The sequence below is a fragment of the Ovis canadensis genome, chromosome 8, assembly GCF_042477335.2.
Source record: "Ovis canadensis isolate MfBH-ARS-UI-01 breed Bighorn chromosome 8, ARS-UI_OviCan_v2, whole genome shotgun sequence".
In the NCBI taxonomy this organism is placed as follows: Eukaryota; Metazoa; Chordata; class Mammalia; order Artiodactyla; family Bovidae; genus Ovis; species Ovis canadensis.
This window is the reverse complement of record NC_091252.1, coordinates 84,562,230-84,585,041: the sequence shown is the minus strand read 5'-3', so window position 1 is coordinate 84,585,041 and position 22,812 is coordinate 84,562,230. Positions and strand designations below refer to the sequence as shown.

Sequence of the window (22,812 nt, the reverse complement as noted above, 5' to 3'; positions counted from 1 at the left end):
AAAAATAAACTTTTTTCTTTAGAATTGGGACTTCAGGCATTGTCTAGTCAAATCCTTCCATTTTATAGATAAGAAAACTAAAGGACAAAAGAAGGCATATTACTTGTAAAATATGCTTAGGGCGCCATTTAGGATTAGATCCCAAGTTCCCTGATTCCTTATTTAATGATTTTCTCATTTTCTTTTTTTTTAAAATTTTTATCTTAACTTTTATTTTTTAAAATTTTACTTTACAATACTGCATTGGTTTTGCCATACATCAACATGAATCTGCCATGGGTGTACACGTGTTCCCAATCCTGAATCCCCCTCCCACCTCCCTCCCCATACCATCTCTCTGGGTCATCCCAGTGCACCAGCCCCAAGCATCCTGTATCCTGCATCAAACCTAGACTGGCGATTCGTTTCTTATATGATATTATACATGTTTTAATGTCATTCTCCCAAATCATCCTACCCCTATGAAATGGAAGACCTGGAATTTTTAAAAGTTCTGGCAAAATTGGGTAAGGGAGGAGTCAAGCAAGCTCATCGTAAATGTGGACCATGTATTAATGCTTTATATAAGATCTCACTTAATCCTCACATCTACTTTACAAAGCAGGTATTATCCATATGACAGATGGGAAACAGAGAGCCTAGAACTTGCTAAAGGCTAAATGACTATCAGACATCAAAGCTCATCTCTCCATCATACTGCACTAATGCCAAAGAAGATAAAAGTGTTTTCTTCCAATGTTTAAAAAAATACCAAGTTGTATTAATAAATTCAGAAATCATTAAACACTGACCTGTAACATGCACCTGGACACAACAACTTCAGGTACTTCAGGGAATTTTTGTCGCAGGTCATGCAAAACCTGAAAATCAATTTGGTGGCTTCCTTGGGCCATTCGTATCTTGCCTGATCAGGACTATTTGTACAACAGGCAATTCTAGGCCTTAGTGGAAACAGTACTCATCTCTTCTGTCCAAGCATTTTCTGTGAAAGAAAGAAAAAAAAATTTTAATGAGAACTATTATAGAATTAATATTATCATGGATTTAAAATTTCAATAAAAAGGGTATGTGCTTTAGTATCTATTTAGTATAAGTTATAAAAATATTCAGTCTTATAATGCTTGCAGTATAGTTGTCTTTTCAGTTTATAACTACCAATGGCAAACTTTAAAATTTTCTAATTCCTATGTATTTGTGTATGCTTTATAATGGATGTGCCTAAAGGCATTCAAATAAGAAATTACTGTCAAGGTTGTTTTAAAAGGGAAAAAATGAATAACGTCACTGATTTTTTTCTTAATTATCAGAGGAGAGCCTAAGGGAGTAATCTTATTTATTCTACTAAAATTTTTTAAACTTTGGATCCTAAAAAAGTTTGGTTCTACAAATAGCTTTGCATGCTCTATCTAAAAATGATCTATAAGTCAAAAAATATTTGATATTTTGTCTTTTCAGATGTACTTAATCCTTAAATGTGTAATCAATTCATTCTCAGGGGCTTGGTAGCATTTTATTTCCTCTGTCTCTATTAAATCAGTATTTTAAAATACTAATGCTTGAGCCCCAACCCCAGAGGTTCTGATTTGATTGGTTGGGAGCAACATGAGCATATGGATTTTTAAAAGCCCCCCAAGTGATTCTAATGTACAGTCCAAGTTGAGAAATACCCAATTTATTTATATCCCTAACATTCTTAACATAAACCATGTTTAATCTTAAAGCCTCTTTGGGATATAAATAGCATATAAATACATTAAACCTATATAACATATTAAAATTTTTAAAATCATACTATTTGTACAATAATTAAAATACAATTCATTTTAGAATAAATTTAACAATAAGACGATCTCTTTAAAACAAATTTCTTATCTGTAATATTTCTCTTTTCCATAAGCTTAAATACAAGTCTATAAACTCCATGAACACAGAAATTGGTCTCTCATGTCCCTTATTGCACACCTAGCACTCTGTAGACAGTTTCCAGCGTAACAGTAGATATTAAACACTTTTGAGTAAATCTAGTTATGACAGAACTCCTGAATCCTCAATAGAATAAAAGCTCATTTGGATATCATGTTTGGTAAAGACTTTCAAACTTTTTATCATCATTTGGTTAATTTTTCCCCAATTCTTTTGTCTGTGTGACTTCAGCTTAGCTACATCTCCTAGGTAAAAGCACTGCCAAACCAAATTATTTGCATTACAGATTTCCCCAATCTATTTCAAACACACACACACACACACACACACACAATATTTTAGCATCCAATGTAATATTTCTACAAATGGGTTGCAAGAGAAAAGAAGAGTACCGGAAATTCATAAATGATATTTAAACATAATATAAGGGACAGTAAACATGCTATATAGCATTGCTGATCTTGAGAAAGTCTCTCTGGACTTCACTCCAGTTATCAACTCATTTATCTGCCCATTCCCTCTTTCAGGCTAAACTCCTTGAAAGGATGGTTTATACTTTGTCTTCATTTCCCCCCTCTTATCACTTTAAAATCTACCAACTCAGGTTTTCATAGTTTTTCTTCACTGAAACTACTTATCAAAGTTGCCCAGGATCTTCAGATTGTTAAACTTAACGTCACTCCTCAAGCCTCATCTCACTAGATCTCTCTTCAGTTTATAAACCAGTCAACCACTCCCCATTCTCTAAACAATTTCTTCACTTAGCTTCTGAGATTTATACTCTTCTGGATTTCTACCCACCCACTGGCAGTTCCTTGTCAGTTTTGTCAGATCCTTCTCTGGACATCTAAACATCAGTGAGTTATGCAGTTCAGACCTAGGGTTTCTTTTCGATTACACCTACGTTCCTCGTCAAGGTAATCTCAACCAAACACACTACTTTAAACAAAGGCTTTGCAAATATCTATGTCCAACTCCAAGGGAGCTCTTTCTCCCTTGAGTTCCAGGCTACATGACCAGCTGCTTTCTTCACATCTATGTCTGGATATCTAAAATTCACTTCAAACTTAGTATGTCCAAAATTGAACTCTTCATTTCCCCTACCCAGACCAAATCTTTCCCAGTCTCTTTCACCTCCATATATGGTACCATCAGTCACTCAGTTGGTCCTTCTCACATGCCATATCTAATCTATCATCAAGTTTTGCTGGCTATCTGCAAAAGAATTATTCTGAATCTGATCACATTTTCCCACCTCTATTACTACTGCTCTTATTCAAGCCATGATCACAGCTCACCTAGACTGCTACTGCCAAGGTCTCCTCCTTGCTTAACTCTTTGCTCCACCCCTACCTCTTACTCTACTGAACAGAGTGATCCTTGTGAAAAGTAAATCCGAACAATCATTTCCCCAGCACAAAATCCTGTAACACAAGACCCCTGGCTAACTACCACCTGGGACTTCATCTCCTACCACTGTCTTTGTTTCCTCAGTTCCACAGAGTTCCCTCACACTGGTTATTTCTCAAAGAGAAGCTAACCTCATTCCTCCCTTGGGTCTTTTAGACTTGTGGCCCCTTTTGCTTGGAACCCTTTCCCCTCAGATATTTGCATGGCTCTCTCACACTTCACTAAGAAGTCTGATCAGACTGCTTCCTTGACCAATCTTTCTACCTAGAATATTGCCACACTTCTCTCCTCTCCTTCCCTATCACATCTTCATACCTTGGTTTTACTTCATAGCATTTTATCAATACTGACATATCTACTTATCTACCTACCTGCCTAACCTTAAAGCGTGAGCTCCATAGGATCAAGAACTTCAAAGTTTACAGCTGTATTCCCAAGGACCTAGGTCCAAGATGTAAGATTTGTTGGATGAAATAAAGGCTTTACTGTATGGGTTCTTCATGTATTCTGCTTCTAAAATGCATTTCAAGTAATGTAGATTTGGAAATTATAATTTGAGGGAAAGGCAAATAAATAAATCCTCAGTCTAAATTCAGGACAACCTTTCTTATTTAAAAGAGGATGAAAATAAATTTCAACTCATTATTAAAACATAAACAGAAATCTCTCAAGTTCTTTGAAAAAACTCTTATATGACTATCAAGTATACTAACAAGAAAATTGTTCAAAAGCACAATTGTATTTTAGGGATTCCACTTCTTGAAATGGCAAAGTAGCTCCTACTGGACTGATGCTCTCACGAGTAGCTTCTGTAAATAGACAAAACATAAAGAGCTTGAAAACAGAAACAGCAAAGTGGGAGTGGTGGTGCTGGGGGAGGAGGAGAAGCGAGTCAGTAGCTGCAAGAAGTAGACAACATGGGGTGACTTTCCATTTTTTAAATGGTTTTTACCCAGAGAGCACATCCCAGTTGTTTTTGCGCAACAAAAGCCCAAACAAGTAAATCTTCAGTCTAATTCGCTTAATGAACCAAAGGGCAGATTTTGCCATGACCACAATAGCTGAAAACCTAGTGAGTAAATCACCGAAAGGAGAGAAACACCAAATTTTGTGTATAGTATCTACACATCTCTCTGGTTCCCAAACTGTACAGACGAGATTCCAAGAAATCAGGCTAAGGTTAAAGTAACAGAAGTGAAGTTTCAGTTTGTAGTTTAAGTTCAGCCAAGTTAACTGCCTACTAAAACAAACAAGCAAGCATGCAAACCACTAACCAAACATCAACACATTCTAAAGGAACACAATAAACTTCAGTCTCTACAATGTGTCATTCATAACATCCAAGTTATAATCTAAAATTATTACACAGAAGACACAGGAAAAACTGACCCATTGTCAAGAGAAAGGCAACTGAGGGAGACCAAGCCCAAGATGACCCAGATGCTAGAATTAGCACATAAGGATTTTAAAGCAGCTATTTTAACTATGTTCAGGAATATAAGGGCCAATATGCTTAGATTTCTCAGTCAAGGAAAAAAGAACTATAAAAGAAATGTAAATTCAAGAAGTGAAAAATAAAATGTCTGAAATAAAATTCACTGGCTAGGTTTAGTCACAAATTGGAAATGACAAAAGAGTCAGTGAACTTGAAGACACAGCAATAGAAATCATTAGAACCTGAAGGATGGAGAAAAAAAAAAGACTGAGCCAGGGAAATGAACCTAGCTCAGGGACCTGTGAGAAAGAATCAGTAACTCTTAACATACCTGTAACTGGAATTCCAGAAGGAAAGGGGGCAGAGAATGGGATAGAAAAAAGTATTTAATGAAACAGTGTCTAAAAATTTCCCCAAGTTAGTAAAAGATCTAAATTTACACATCAAGAAGAACTTGACTGGCTCCCTGTCCATCTTGGAGGTTGTTCTTGGTTGGGAACCATTTCACACCTAAAGCAGGAAGACGGTGGTCACAAGGAAGACAATAAAGTTGCCTAAATCACTCAGCTCTAGACTCTGTATCAACCCAAGATTCCAACTTCTTAAGAAAAGTGGCAAGCACATGTTGGAGTACATGCAGGCTCTGAAAATGGTAAGATGAGGCAATGTGAAACTGGTCATCCTCATCAACAACTGCTGAAACAGAGAATTACGCCATGTCAGCCAAAACTGGTATCCATCTGCAGTGGCAATAATGTTGAATTGGGCACAGGGTATAGGAAATACCAGAATACACACCATGGCTATCACTGATCCGGCTGATTTGGTATTGTTAGAAGCATGCCAAAACAGATTAGTGAAAAGTCAATCATGGAAAAATTTTCTATAATAAAACTGGTCAGAGTCTGCTTTAAATACAACAAACAAGCAAAAAGATCTTGATCAAGAAGATCAGCAAGTCTTAAACAAGAAAAGCCAGAGAAATCACATGTAGGCATAATAGTCACAGTGCTGAAAACCAAAGAAAAAGAAAATCCCAAAAGCAGTCAAAGAAATAAAATAAAGGGCAACAACAATTTAAATGAAGGCTGACTACTCATTAAAGACAGTGAAGGCCAGAAGATACTGAAAAGACAAAATTCAAGTGCTGAAAGGGAAAAGAAACAATTAACCCATATTCTGCATCCACCAAAAGCAGACTTTAAGAACAAAGCAAGGTAACTATTTTTAAATGTAGCCTGTGGGTGAGTGAATAAGCTTTACAACTAAACACACTGTTGAAACAAATAGGTATTTATTTAATTTTGAAAGGAAAACCTAGAAATACCTTACAATTTAACCTGGAAAATTATTTCTAATAATAAACAGAAATGTATTTTCTATGGTTAAGATGCAAAATGACTGCTCTTCTGAGAAAAGAATAAAGAAATCATGCTTTACAGGAATGCTCCTAACAATAGGGGTAAAATTCTAGCACCTAACCTGCTGCCAGCTCAAATAATCTGGGAGTAAGCTCTTAATGATTTTAAATAGTAGCAGAGTGTACATGCTGCTGGGTGCTGTGCTCAGGCACTGAGTTGTGTCTGACTCTGCAACCACATGGACTGCAGCCTGCCAGGCTCCCTTGCCCATGGAATTTTCCAGGCAAGAATACTGGGGAGGATCACCATTTCCTCCGCCAGAGGATCTTCCTGACCCAGGGACTGAACCTGCGTCTCCTGCACTGGCAGGAGGATTCTTTACCGCTGAGGCTGCTGGGAAGCCCAGCAGAGTATATACAGCACTACAAACCCAACCGTAAGTATACTGGAAAGATTTAAAAAATGTGCCATGTTATTTCCTTTCCTAGAGTATGTAAGCAACTTATTTCTAACCTCTCAATATTATGACAGTGCAGAGTACTAAGTATCAGTTAATGGCTCAGACTTCATGTCGTGATAATCATCAAGTCTTCATTTCACTACCGTTCACTATGGTGAATTCTTCCAGGACTGTAACAGTGGTATGACACATGCAACTGTTAACCGTACTCCCAAGAAGAGACCATAGCCTCCAGATTAAAAAACAACAACAACAAAGAAAAGCAACAGGACTTACAGGTCTGAACAGAATTTGAGCATTTATGAGGTACCTGGATATTTAAAACTGGACTATCATCATCCATTCACAATCCATGAATTTAAGGAGTGCCTAGTACACAGCAGATAACCATGCTGGAGATACAAGTATTAGAGTCCATACCCTTGCTCTCCAGGTCACAGAAATTCCTGGATTAAAGACACATCAAAACAAGCTAATAATTTACATAACTATTTTAACTTGCCCACTATTTTATCTTCTGTCTCCCTTCTGCTACCAGATCTGCTGACTGCTATCTCAGTCTATCTCATTGCTGACACAGTAATTTTTTCATCTCCTTCACATCATTCAAAAACAGACTACAAGGGAGTATATTAGGAAAAACTAGAGAGAGCAGCAGCAAGAAAAAGGTAGGAGCTGAATCATGCAGTGCCTTTATAGGCCATTAAAATTTGGAGGTTTTATTCTCAGGGTAATGAGAAGAAACTGAAAGATTTAAGCTCACAGGCAGGAAAGGTGACATGATCAAGAAATCATGTATGTGTGTGATCAAGAAATCATGTATGTGTGAAGAATGGCTACAGTATGGAGAAAATGGCAAAAGATGAGAAGACCAGTTAGAAAAATGCTTTAGTCTAGCTAAGAAGGCAGGAGGAGAAGGGGACGACAGAGGATGAAATGATTGGATGGCATCACTAACTCAACGGACATGAGTCTGAGTAAGCGCCGGGAGTTGGTGATGGACAGGGAGTCCTGGCATGCTGCAGTCTATGGGGTTGCAAAGTTGGACATGACTGAGAGACTGAACTGAACTGAACTAGCTAAGAAATAGTTAATACTTTGTAAGTGTAGAGACAGCAATGGACACTGAGTAGAAGGAAAAACTGAAGGGATAATTAGGAAGTAAAATTTAATAGAACTTGGAAATGGATTACATATTGGGGTAAAGAAGGAGGTTGTAAAGGTTGCTTTTTCATTTGTTCAGATGGTTGGTCCCATCTAGAAACTAAGGAAAAAACTAGAAAAGGCCCAAGAAAACAAACCAAAGTTTAGTTTTGAACATACTGAGTCTAGGGTACCTTTACAACCTCAAAACAGTAATATCACAGAGGGAGCTGGGATAGATGGACCTGGAGCTCAGAATTCTGGGCTGCAGATAAACATCTGAAAGGCATCCTTGGTGCTGGCATTAATTAACCAGTGTAGATGAGAAAATCCTACCATATAATTTAAGAATACACAAAGAAAAATATTCTTGGTTATGTTTTATATGAAAATTACATAGTCATTATTAATTTTTCCCTAAAAGGCCAACATTCCTTCCAGCCCAAATACTAAACATTATATACAAAAATTGATTTTAAGATACCTTAATTTTTTGACCTACCCTATAATGAAACATTTAAATAAAAATTTAAAGAGGAACATATGTACATAGTTTTTAAAAGCCAAACAGTATTACAAAGTTTATTGGGGAAACCAAGTTTCCCTGCCTCATGCCTCTCCACTTTTATCCTATTCCATATTCCAGTGTCAACACTAAGCTGTTTCTTCACATTCCTATACAAGATGATTTATAGGACTATTTCTTGATTTTTTTCAATTTTACATATTTTCTATGGATTTCCTACTATGGAAAATGAAGAGTTAGCTTTGTAACTTAGTTCTCATGCCGTAATATAACCATCCTTCTCTACTCCTATGTCCATCTGCCCAATTACTTATTTCATAGTTTTTGCTTAAATCTGTATTCAATATTTATATTACTTTCCCCTGTAAATACTATCAGCCTACCCAGTTAATAGATTATGAGGGGTGGATTATATCACCAAGGTTCTTTCCAAACTGGTCTTTTGGGAAGAAAAGTGTGTGTTGCTAACGAAAGAGCTATAGAATATTAATCACGTATGACTAAAAGCTGGCTTTCCATCAAGTCCAATAACACAGCAAAGCTCTTGCAATTCTAACCCTAGGGGAAATGGGGAGATGTGAGTGGAGGGGATGGAGTAAACATTACTATTCTACCAGTGAAGTTACAGATTTAGATGAGATGTGTTACTTTTTAGCAAACTTTGATAAAAGATTAAAAAACAAACAAAACTCCCAAATGATGACTATACAGATATGTAAAAGATTCTAGTCACCTGCTCCTGACAAGGAGGTACCATACAGAGTAAATGACCCAGCAAAGCTAAATTCCCAGAGATCCAACTTTTAAAAAAGGAGTAACTGTATACCGTATATAAACTACTTAGATTTACATAATTCAAACCTGACAAAGTGTTGCCCTTTAGTATCAAAGTCTTATTAATGAATAAAACAATGTTACTCTCAGTTCAGTTCAGTTGCTCAGTCCTGTCTGACTCTTTGAGATCCCATGAACTGCAGCAGGCCAGGCCTCCCTGTTCATCACTAACTCCTGGAGTTCACCCAAACCCATGTCCATCGAGTCGGTGATGCCATCCAACCATCTTATCCTCTGTCATCCCCTTTTCCTCCTGCCCTCAATCTTTCCCAGCATCAGGGTCTTTTCAAATGAGTCAGCTCTTCATATCAGGTGGCCAAAGTATTGGAGTTTCAGCTTCAACATCAGCCCTTCCAATGAACACCCAGGACTGATTTCCTTTAGGATGGACTGGTTGGATCTCCCTGCAGTCCAAGGGACTCTCAAGAGTCTTCTCCAACACCACAGTTCAAAAGCATCAATTCTTTGGTACTCAGCTTTCTTTATAGTCCAACTCTCACATCCATACATGACCACTGGAAAAACCATAGCCTTGACTAGATGGACCTTTGTTGGCAAAGTAATGTCTCTGCTTTTGAATATGCTGTCTAAGTTGGTCATAACTTTCCTTCCAAGGAGTAAGCGTCTTTGAATTTCATGGCTGCAATCACCATCTGCAGTGATTTTGGAGCCCAGAAAAATAAAGTCAGCCACTGTTTCCCCATCTATTTCCCATGAAGTGATGGGACCAGATGCCATGATCTTTGTTTTCTGAATGTTGAGCTCTAAGCCAACTTTTTCACTCTCCTCTTTCATTTTCATCAAGAGGCTTTTTAGTTCTTCTTCAGTTTCTGCCATAAGGCTGGTGTCATCTGCATATCTGAGGTTATTGATATTTCTCCTGGCAATCTTGATTCCAGCTTGTGCTTCCTTCAGCCCAGCGTTTCTCATGATGTACTCTGCATATAAGTTAAGTAAGCAGGGTGACAATATACAGCCTGACATACTCCTTTTCCTATTTGGAACCAGTCTGTTGTTCCATGTCCAGTTTTAACTGTTGCTTCCTGACCTGCATATAGGTTTCTCAAGAGGCAGGTCAGGTGGTCTGGTATTCTCATCTCCTTCAGAATTTTCCACAGTTTACTGTCCACACAGTCAAAGGCTTTATAGTCAATAAAGCAGTCAACAGATGTTTTTACTGAACTCTCTTGCTTTTTCGATGATCCAGCAGATGTTGGCAATTTGATCTCTGGTTCCTCTGCCTTTTCTAAAACCAGCTTGAACATCTGGAAGTTCATGGTTCACGTGCTGCTGCAGCCTGGCTTGGAGAATTTTAAGCATTACTTTACTAGTGTGTGAGATGAATGCAATTGTGTGGTAGTCTGAGCATTCTTTGGCATTGCCTTTCTTTGGGATTGGAATGAAAACTGACCTTTTCCAGTCCTGTGGCCACTGCTGAGTTTTCCAAATTTGTTGGCATATTGAGAGCAGCACTTTCACAGCATCATCTTTCAGGATTTGAAACAGCTCTACTGGAATTCCATCACCTCCACTAGCTTTGTTCACAGTGATGCTTTCTAAGGCCCACTTGACTTCACATTCCAGGATGTCTGGCTCTAGATGAGTGATCACACTATTGTGATTATCTTGGTCATGAAGATCTTCTTTGCATAGTTCTTCCGTGTATTCTTGCCACCTCTTAATATTTTCTGTTTCTGTTAGGTCCATACCATTTCTGTCCTTTATCGAGCCCATCTTTGCATGAAATGTTCCCTTGGTATCTCTAATTTTCTTGAAGAGATCTCTAGTCTTTCCCACTCTATTGTTTTCCTCTATTTCTTTGCATTGATCGCTGAGGAAGGCTTTCTTATCTCTCCTTGCTATTTTTTGGAACCCTGCATTTAAATGGGTATATCTTTCCTTTTCTCCTTTGCTTTTCGCTTCCCTTCTTTTCACAGCTATTTGTAAGCCCTTCCCAGCCAGCCATTTTGCTTTTTTGCATTTCTTTTTCTTGGGGATGGTCTTGATCCCTGTCTCCTGTACAATGTCACGAACCTCCATCTATAGGTGGAGTTCATCAGGCACTCTATCAGATCTAGTCCCTTAAATCTATTTCTCACTTCCACTGTATAGGATTAAGGGATTTGATTTAGGTTGTACCTGAATGATCTAGTGGTTTTCTCCACTTTCCTCAATTTCAGTCTGTATTTGGCAATAAGGAGTTCATAATCCGAGGCACAGTCAGCTCCCGGTCTTGTTTTTGCTGACTGTACAGAGCTTCTCCATCTTTGGCCGCAAAGAATATAATCAACCTGATTTTGGTGTCAACCATCTGGTGATGTCCGTGTGTAGAGTCTTCTCTTGTGTTGTTGGAAGAGGGTTACTCTCAGGTAAGCTTAAAACTTTCCTAAGCAGTAGAATTTCAAGAAACAACATTCTGTTTTAACTATTTGTTTCTAAAATTTTATGGTGACAGAACATGTTAATAGCTAAAAACATAAATAACACTGCTAAATATTTCACCCACAATTCTATATCAGCAGGGGCTGTCTCATTTAGTAAGATGAGACAATTAAATGGTTGGTTAAGTATAAACTCTGGTTCCATAACTTCATGGCAAATATATGGGGAAACATGGAAACAGTGACAGACTTTTTTTTTGGCTCCAAAATAACTGTAGAGAGTGACTGCAGCCATGAAATTAAACGACGCTTGCTCCTTGGAAGAAAATTTATGACATATTAATTATTTAATATGACATATTAAAAAGCAAAGACATTACTTTGCTAACAAAGCCTTTGAGGCCTTCCTTTCCCACGTATATGGGACAAATCATTTGTCTTAATTGGATAACTCAGACAAAGCTACCTGAAAACCAAATATTAGGTTGAAAATAAGTGCCAGATAAGTGGTATAAACTATGCTATAGGTGTTCAGAGTGCTCTCAGGCCTGAGGGAAGAGGTGGAAGGGCCCTGAATCATCACAAGGTTGAAGTATGAAGCGAGGCAATCCAATAAATACTAGGCAGGTTCTGGAGACAATGAGTCAGTCACCTGTTTGGCTAGAAACAGGAGGGATAGGAGGAAAGAGGATTAAGGAGAAAGAGTTTCGGGTGGGGAGTATCTACAAGAGAAGATGAGAAAGGTTGATGGAGGCTGCAAGTGTACAGTGGCTTTTATTATAGAAGGTCTTGAGATACACGAATGGTTTAGCCTATCATTATGTAAATTGATACACGTATTTCATCTTTGCCCTGTTTGTACATGGTTGAGTTTTACCGGAACAAATTTACTACTATAACAAAGAAAAATACAGCTTATGTTGAATATCATGGAAGAACAGGACAAAATATATAAAACTAAAATTCACTTCTCAACTGCACTGGGACTCTCCTTTAGCTTACAGACAATAAGGTAAGAGGTTGTTCCATTTTAACATGTATTACTATCCTAAAATTTAACTCTGATTTCCATAGTGACCTCCAGAGATACTAATTTTTTTCTATAAACAATGGAATCTCGACCTGGACAGATCCCTAGAAAATTATCTTGTAAACGTATATAATTTAGGGAGTTAGAGAAAAGTCTTGATGCCCAGCAGACTCTTTTTTTTAAACCTGAGGTCCATTTATCTATCCAATTTTACCTCTTAAAACCAACCTGTGATAACAAACAGAAATTTTTACACAAGTAATATTAGTTTCAAAGTGGAGAGACTATCTTGTTCACTGCTGTATCTTAAATATTTAGAAAGTGGAAGGCAAATTGTGGATGCTCAGTAAGTATCTGTCATAATAAATCTCTAAATAAAGATCAGAATATATCTAGATTAAAGACTACTATAAAAAGTGGTAGCTATCCCTCCAAACTACAGTGTTTGTCTTACCCTTGGCTATATGTGAGTGCTGCTGTAATAGTTGTTTTAAAACTGCATCAATGCAATTGATATATTAGGCAACAATTTGAGCACTAAGTGAATTCTGCTGTGAATTCATCTGTCAGAAACACTAGATGAATGCAAAAAACCACACTCAGCTGAAACAAACTGCCTATGAACACTCAAAATGTAAATACGAACACACCTCAAACATCTGCCAGCAACCTCAGCTTACTGAAGCTTCGAGGAATCAGTCACACCCATCCACAACTTGTGTTCAACTTTCTTTCCAATTTCAAAAAATCATTCTTCACAATAACAAGCTTCCACAACTATGTGAAAGTTCTTTCTATAAGGCAAACTTTAGGACTGTTTAAAAGCAAAGTACAGTACTTATTTGTATAAATATTATATAAGTACTTACACATATTTCTTAGCCATTTGACATATGTAAAATTACAGTATCATGCCTTTTAAGGTTTCTACTTTTTAAAATGTTCACTGATGACATTCTGAGTGTTGTACCTCCATTCCATTTTTCTTGTTAAGTCCCGTGGGGTTTTATTTTTTAGTTTTGACTACAGTGGTGCTTTTTAGGGACACATAACCTCAACAACTGGAGAAGACAATGGCAACCCATTCCAGTACCCTTGCCTGGAAAATCCCATGGTCAGAGGAGCCTGGTGGGCTGCAGTCCATGGGGTTGCTAGGAGTTGGACATGACTGAGCGACTTCACTTTCACTTTTCACTTTCATGCATTGGAGAAGGAAATGGCAACCCATTCCAGTATTCTTGCCTGGAGGATCCCAGGGATGGGGGAGCCTGGTGGGCTGCCATCTATGGGGTCACACAGAGTCGGACACAACTGAAGCAACTTAGCAGCAACCTCAACAACCATTACTAAATTTCCCAGGCCGTCTAAAGGGAAGGGAGAGTGTTTCAACTTATGTACTTGGTTGTCAATATGATGTTAATTGTTTTTTATTACTAATTTTAACTTGTGTCTCTTCTGTGGACTGGCTGATGACTGTGCAGTGAGTTAGCTGCTAATTTTTTTTGAAGTTAAAGCAAGTTTTGAAACTTTCTGGCCTTAATAAGGATTTCAGGAGTAAACTGAAAAAAAAGAAGCATTATCTTTCTAATTATATACACTATTTTAAGTACCTCTTTCATTACTGATGACGTAACTATCTCATCAAATGTCAAGCAGGTATATAATAGTTGATGCTTCACATTTGATTAATTTTAAAATAATCTACAAATGTAATTGAATGAAAATTTCAAAATTACTTTTAACAGAAAATTATTAGAATTGTATTTCTTGGAAGATGATGTTACATCTTTATTAAAGCAAAGCAAACTTGCTGCTCTCCAAATCTATAATATCAAATTATTTTCCTAAGAGTTAAAATGTAAGAATTATAGCTATGGCATTTAAAAATCTAAAATTCAAATACTATCATCATTTACGATAAAAAAGAGAATAAGTATAATCCATCTTTAGCATAAACTTTAGCATAGAACTGCTGTAGTCTTGAATCACTTTACATAGATATTTGCAAAAATAAAATAATAGAAACACACCAAATTAAGTCACCTAAATGCTACTTACTTGAATTACTTATCATGTTCAGATTTAGTGTTACTTAAAAGCTTAAAGGGAACAAAGGATTGTTACCAGAAAATGTATTTCTCAACTTTACAAGCCTATAGTAATTTATTTTCTATAGAAAAACAATAAATATTAATAGTGTAATTTTAATACATGTCAAAAGGTTAAGAAGTAACATAATGGCCCACTCTATCTCCTCTTAAAAAAAAAATTCCCAATTTACTCATTAATACACTGCCTCAAGTCCATGAATACTGACCATTTCTTATGGTTAAAAGGTTTAGCAGTTATAAGTTCCTCTAAAAGGAATGTGCAAGTCAGCCACACTTGGCAATTTATGTACTGTGGTTTTGTGGTGAGTGCTACCATTTTCTAAGGATCAAGAAAAGTGCAATAAATCTAAGGCAGAATGGTTATAATTCATCAAAACATATTATATAACTAACTACCTTGTGTATATTTTCCAATTCATACTTCATTATTATTTTCCAATACATTAGGGTTTTAAGATGGAAACAAAGTTACTTCTGAGTGTGCCCCTTTTAATATAATTTTTTGATAATCCATCTTTAAATAATCCATCTCATTGAACTTAACATAATCTTGTTAAGTATGTGCCAGTCTTTCAAATCTAACACTATGGAACTGTTAAAAAGTCGGTTGTTAATCTTGTTATAGTTATGGGGGATGGATTTTATATTAGATGATCAAGAATAATTTCAAAACTGTACAGAAACTTCTATCTCAACATATTTATTATATATAAAGATATTTCACAATTCTCCAATTATAGATGCCCTTGGAGAATATTTAATTTAATATCACATAATTGAATAAAGAACCAGAAATCTCATTACGTAATACTTATCCATAAATCTAGAATGACTTTCATAACAATGTAAACTATGAACAAATATGAAAGTGATCATCTACTCAACATTTTGATTTATGACACATTTTCTAATGCATTATTGTTATATATTTTCATATATAGTATACACATTGCTTATGTAAACAATTATTGTGTATCTACTATTCACTCTCTACTATAGTGGGTGCTGAAAATATTAAAATTAATAAAAGCACACTTTTCAACACTTAAGAAATTTACATTTTAGTAGAGGAAGACAAATACATCAACAAGTAAACATAATGACTGAACTGTAACTGAGCTGTGTTGCAGTGCACAGCGGAAACATAGAGGGGGCCAATCAATTCTGAGGGAAGCGGAGAGTTTAGGGTAGGATTAATTAAAGACGGCAACACCTAAGCTGGGTCTTGGAAGACAAAAATACGTTTACCAGGTGGATAGGCAAGAGGGGAAGAAAATTTCAAACATAAGTAGCTGCCCAGGAAAAGACTTGAATCAGACAGCATGGCAAGTTTGGGTAACCACCAGTAGCTGGCTCACGTTGAAGGGCAGGGAGTGAGAGGAACAGGGAGAAAGTGTGATGCAGGATGAAGCTGGAGAAGTAGGGTAGGCACGGGCAATCATAGATGATCTTAATTGCTTTCCCCTGTCCCGTATGTGCTGAATCCCAAAAGTCAGCAAGAACAACACGCCTCTCACTTTCCAGATCCACCTAATTTATCTCTGAAGTTCCAAGCCCTGCCTGGTTCTGTGACATTCCACACAGTCCCAGAGGCAGGCATGCAGTTGTTCAGTAACATTCACTGTGCAGCACTGAGAGGTGTATAAGTAGCAGTGGAGATCAGGAGGCAGTAGTGCCTAAAATGCAGGAACTGAAGAGAGGCAGGAGAAATTTCACAAAGAATGCAGTATTTGGACTTGGCCATTACAGATAAATCATAGAGTCTTGCAGGATATCACTGACAACTGTTTGTGTTAGGGAAAAGACCATGAAAGAATAGGATAAATTTGAAGAATTATAGCTGTACTACAGAAGGGACGTGAGATAAGGCTAAAAAGGTAGAAAGTTTTCAATGAAAAAATGCACAGATTCCAGATCATGTATAAGATCTAAGAAAATTCTACTGGCCTGGAATTTTCATAAATACAATCTGCTTTTTGGCTCACCTTAATGTCTGTGAATCATTCCACAAACACTGCCCATTGTAAGCCAGGTAATGTGCTCTAAATATGCAAAGATGAACAAAATATAGTTCCTGCTTTTGAGAAAAATCATAAACTAGTAGAATTCAGATTTATATGAGACTTCTTACAGCATTTATCTCACTTTATCATCCCCACACGTGAAGCAGAGAAGAGAAATGTTACTCCAGTTTTTTTTTTCTTTTTAACTGAAGAGAAAAATGGAAAGATGTATTAAGAAGTGTATTTACACTTCCAGCTAAATCAGTAGCAGCACTGCTTTCTAGACCAGTTCCCAACTGTGGTGTCACTATCCAGTGCTAGCACCATCAGCTGGGAATGAAAATTTGTTGCTGATCATGAAGTACCAGAGCTCCATCTATAACAATATAAAGTGTCCAACCTACAGGCAAGCATATGTATTTAAAGAGAAGCATATAAGAATGTCAGTTTAGTTCGGTCACTCCATCGTGTCCGACCTTTGCGACTCCATGGATGTAAGAATGTCACTTCAGTGTATATCACTAAAAGAACAATCTGAATAACCGTTTAGGAATGAATGAGTAAATCAAGGTACAGCAATTTCTTTCTTTAAGTCAAGTAAGAGAGCCAAATAATTATATGCAAAGGCCTATTAAGACATTACTGGATGAAAAAAGATGCAAAACTCATGTATAATGATGCCCTTTGTGTTAAAAAAAAAAAAGACACCAAAAAAAGTTTGAAACAGATATTTTTATAGGAATGCACAGGTAATGCTCTGAAAGGATACACACTAATTATTTTGGAGACCTGGCTGGGTAAAGGAACACACAGGGAGAAGGTGGTCCAAGGAGATACAGTCATCTCTGTTATGTTCCAATTTTTTATAAGAATATATATTCATGTATTCTTGTATAAGTAAGCATAAACAATGGAGACTAGAGCAGAATATTTTCCCTATAAAAGTATTTCCTATATATTTCCTATGTATTTCCCCATAACACTACTTGTATTTTGATATGGGGGGTCAGAGAGTAGGAGCAGCATAAAAAGAATTATTTGAAAGTACCAGAACTGAGCCAATTCAATGTACTTTCAAATAACCCTATGCCTATGCTATCAATGCTGAAATTGTTACTGATATACTTAATAACTGCAACAGTGGTCAACCATCAGGAGTCTTGACAGATGGGATTTAAATGTTCACACATAAAGGCGGACAAGGGCACTTTCCTCTGAGCTTACAGCGTGATCACTGACTCACCATGGATCAGGTTCTGTGCTGAACAATGTTAACCTGTATTATTTCAGTTCTTACAACATTCCTGTAAGGAGTAAGTGAGATATTACAGGTAAAATTCTTCACACATGATGCCTAAACAAATAAGAGTAAGTGCTGGCCTTCATAGGTATTGCTACTGCCTAACCTCTAACTTTTTCAAGTTTCAACTCTCACTCTATTGCAGTCAGCTTTTCAAAAGACTCACTGACTTAAGTGCGAGAATGCTAAGACATAAATCTGCAATGGATTCTCATGCCCTAATAACTAAATCCAAACTCCTTTACCATACATTTGAAAGCATGTGTGGCATAGCTCCACCATCCATCATATCCTTCTATACCCTACTATTCTGCAGGCATACTGGAGTGTTTACAATTTTTAGAACATATTATATACTTTGATTTCTACAACTTAGGAATATTATTGTCTGTCTTGCTAAAGATTTCTATCTACTCTTCAAGGCTCAGTAGAAATATTACTTTCTCTACAGTTTTTTCCACCTCTATTGGAAAAAAAAGAGGTGGTATTTTTTTTTTTTTTTGGTATTACTTGTCCATAAGCCCACTGAAAACAAGGTTAATTTATTTCTACATCCTTAGCGCACCTAATAAACTATTTTATATACAATTTACATTCAGTGATGTAGAAAACTTTCACCATTACTCACAGCCCCAGTGATAACTAGTAAGACTTCAAATTCAGAAGCAATTCTCTCTTATCTCCCCTTCAATTCATCTACCAGTGGTAACGACCCTAGTAACTCTGGTAGTAGCTCTCTTTCCTGCCCTAATTCAACACTCAGTGAGATATAATTATTTCAATGCTAAACAAATGAAGTGGCACAGAATCAGTGACCTGATGTTGACAAGACTGGCTGACTTTAAATTCATTATGCATTAACACTGGAGGAAGGCATACAAGCATAAGCTAGGATATCAGAATCACCTTTTAAAATCACAACTGGGATATAAAATTCCTTTGTTCAACTTTGGGTAATCTCTAACTTATCTGAACTGAACTTAAAATCAAAAGATATGTATGGTCATCTACCCTTTAGCAAATAAAGTCACCTTTTATGGATTAACTGTTCCTAAATCTATACGAATTAGTAAAAGTGGTAAACGTCCTTAAAAGCTAACCTAGCCCTCTAATCATTCACAAGTAGTTTTTTCTCAGTTAAAATCTAAGGTAGTAAGAAACCTTAATTTTCAGTTTTGTGGTTACCTTCTACAACAACTCCAACTACTGATGACTTTCTCGTCTGGTTTCTTTTGGGCAATCAAGTAAAAATATAGCAAATACTAGTTATATACTTACATTTAAAACAGAATTAAATTCTTCAGGTAAAACTATTACATAATATATTACTTGATTCTATCCAGGAATTTTCTTTCAATTTCCCCACTCCCACCCCCACCCCCATTTTTGAAGACCATATTAACTCTTTATGTGTAGGCACTCACAGTGTAGATTAGTTGAGGACCTCAAGACAGAGAACTGTTTCATTTATTTAATTCTCTAAATTACTTGTACCATATGTGAACCTCTTAAAGGAAGACAGTTTGGTTGTTTCTGTACTTCTCAATGAAGACCAGAGTACTTTTTGCACATTTTTACAGGGCTTAACTCAATAGCATTTCCAATTAATTTTTCTTTAATTCTTTTTCCATTAGTTTGCTGTTACAAACAAGTTAAATTAGAAATAGTCAGGCAAAAGGTACGTTAAAGTCAATACTAGTTGCATGTCACCCAGTGGTTAGGGATGTTACTAAACTCTGAGCAAGATGACCAAAGTTTTAAAAGTAAAGTTTTGGTTATTATAGATTTCATAGTAAGGCAGTTACACGGCTAAGCTTGACTGGTGCCATGGACTTTAGCATACCTGGAAATAGAAAAATTCAAATGGTAGCTGTTCTTGATTGGCCCATTGCCATTTTTGCAGCTTACAAATTTTTAATTAAGTAACTGCAGTGAGCTCATCTCTACTGGATACTTCTTTTCCAGGGCAGGTCCAGGAACTGGGTCTGGAGCCTTGAAAGCAGAAGAGAAACTAGAGTAAACTAGAGGTAGGCAGAACAAGAAACGTGACCAGATAACATTGTGAGCTAATAGCAGTGAGGTAGTCCCCAGTGTCTCGCATAGGAAATATTCTTAAATGGAAGACTCTCTTAAATACAAGTTACCAAAAGATGCTATTTGCATTACTTAATTCATTGTCTTAATCTACCCGACTCCACTCTAAACTTCCAATTCTAGAAACTAAACCAGTAGCCTTTATGAAATCTCTACTGGCTTTCAGCAACAGACTGTCCAATATAGAACCAGAGTATATAGAATGAGAAAACCAACAGTAAGTTCATTTTCATTAGTAAGACTGGAATTGTAAAGCTCTCATTTTTAAGCCACTTTACTCGTCTCTTTTGCTATCTTATTTCCAATTACCTTCTGTTTCCCTAAATTTCTACAATCAGTTCTCAGACTTTTCTTAAGAAATGCTTTAGATACATCTAAGCAGTGAAATAAAGTTCCAATTTTTAAAAACACTTGGTAATTCTTAAAGAAGGATGCAAAGAACAGCTCATAAATGTGGTTCTTAACCACACTAGAAATTCTTTTTTCCATTACCAAAACAGAGTCAATGATTTTTTTTTTTTTGGTTAGGTCCACATTATTAAAACACACACAAGAAAACTTGCAAGTACAAAGGTTACAGAAATGGTAGGCTATTAAAAATGTTAGAATGTTGTACTAATTAGATTACTAGGGCCTAGAAATGATGTTCGTATGCTTGGCAAGCTGATAATTTTAGGAGTGTCTACGAAAGAAGAGACTCAATCCCACAGTAGTCAAAATAAACTGAATCTGCTGCTGCTGTCCAATGATGGCAGATGGTGAGGATTGTAACAGGACAAAAGAGTAGTGCTAAAACAAGGATGTAAAGAACTTAACTCCCTGCATTTCTAGTAACCAGGACACAACAAAGCAAAAGAGAATGAAAGTAGTTTTTAAGGACAACGTCAATTTTCCACCTTTTGTAATGGCATGCTGTAGATGAAAATATTCTGGTAGAGAAAGATCTAGGTTCCAAATCTGGTTCCTATACAAACTAAAACTCTGCAGAAGTTTCTGTTCTATTAAATGGGATAGCATCCCCTACCTCACTGGATTGTCATGAGAATTAGCAGCTAACAACCTGGCAGACAGTAGGTATTCAATTCAGTTTTCTATACGCTCAGTTGTGTCCAACTCTTTGTGACCCCACGGGCTAGGGCCTGCTAGGGTCCTTGGTCCATGGGATTCTCCAGGCAAGAATACTGGAGTGAGTTGTCATTTCCTACTCCAGGGGATTGCCCTGACCCAGGGATCGAACCCACACTCTATCATCTCCTGCAATGGCAGGTGGGTTCTTTACCACTGTGCCACCTGGGAAGCTTTGCTATAAACATCTGAGTATACTTAAGCTTTCATTTTCATAAAATGCTGAAACAACAGCTGTGTGGCAAGCTTTAGCTTTAAATAACTCAACTGCATCACATCATAAGAGAGATAACCTGATTTATCAACACTGATCCCAGAACAAGGCAAATGTGAGAGAGCTCAATTTTGAGAACTGATGATAAATAAAAACATAACAATTTACACTTAGGATAAAGAGAATTAATGGTAAACAAGTAAATAGACATGTAATTCTTCCTCTTTCAAGTAAAGCAGAAAATACTTTTGTCAACACACCTCTAGTCAAAATAGTATAGAACCGGGATACAGTGTCTTTTAAAAAACAAAAGGAATCAATATATGATCTAACTTGGTCTTTAAGACAGGAAATGCTTTAAGGGCGTAGAAGAGCCTTACATTTGAGCAATAATTTTCCTCTTACTGATAGAACAGTGGGTTCCACATAAAATTATTATTTACCAAATATGGTTCAGAGCTCAGATTACACCTTCCCTGGCATTACCAAGTAATAGAGCAAGTATCACAAGCCACAAGGAATTCTAAAAAGAAAAAAGAAAAAAAAAACTTCTTTTCTTAAAGTTTACTTGAAATGTGTTCACTACTACAACTTTATTTCAGAGGTTTTAAAAGTTAACATGGAAAGAATCTTACTCAAAATAGACTTAGAGATGAATTTACTTAGAGATGATAAGATAAGTAAGTTTTGCCAGCAGGCATAATAAAGAGTATTTAAGAATGAGGATTCCCATTCATTAATCCATATGGATAGGCTTTCAGTTTACAGACCATGGAAAGAAACAATTTTCTAGATAAACCATTAATTTTTGGGTGTTTTTATTTTATAACCAGATTATCACACTGAAATCTCATTACTCACATAATGTTTCAGTTGATTCTTTTGGATTTTCCAGATATAAACTGTCATTTACAAATAAATGTGCCTCTTCCCTTTCAATAATTACACCTCTTATTTTGTTTTTGGTCTAATTATATTGGCCAGCTTTCTCAAGACAATGTTATGTAACAGTAATGCCAGCCAGACCTTTTTTGATTCATGAGTTTTTAAAAGGAATTTAGTATTTCCCTAAATACTAAAATAGAAATTCTAGTACCTCACCATTTCTAGTAACAAAATGCTGGCTTCTGGTCTGAGATATATAAAATCTTATATATCTATGTTCATTTATTTTTGTTTCACTAAGGATTCTTATTAGAAATAAATGTTGATTTCCCTTCTTTTGATATCCCTCAGGATATTCACATGTCCCATCACCTAATATAACTTAATTTGATTTATTCCTAACGGGAATACCACTCATTTGTAGTACTCTGTTAATGTAATGCTAAATTCCATTTGATTTTATTATGCATTTTTTGCATTATGTGAAACTGGTATGCAATCTTCTTTTATGCTCATATTTTATGTTATCTTAGTTTTGTAAAACGAATATGGAAGCTTACTTTTTTCCCTCTATGTT

At 36.3% G+C, this 22,812-nt stretch overlaps 1 protein-coding gene across 2 annotated transcripts in view; it reads right to left on the bottom strand.

Moving 5' to 3' along the window:
• TAB2 (TGF-beta activated kinase 1 (MAP3K7) binding protein 2) overlaps positions 1–22,812 on the bottom strand; it is an 86,598-nt gene that overhangs the window by 41,381 nt on the left and 22,405 nt on the right. Inside the window, exons 2-3 of one of the 2 annotated variants that reach the window (XM_069598662.1) lie at positions 19,761–19,909; positions 792–982 (exon numbers count right to left, since the gene is read on the bottom strand). In XM_069598662.1, coding sequence (XP_069454763.1) covers positions 792–893 — 102 coding nt within the window. In that variant the 5' untranslated portion in view covers positions 894–982; positions 19,761–19,909. The remainder of the gene's footprint in view (positions 1–791; positions 983–19,760; positions 19,910–22,812) is intronic. The other variant, XM_069598661.1, reaches the window with a different exon arrangement.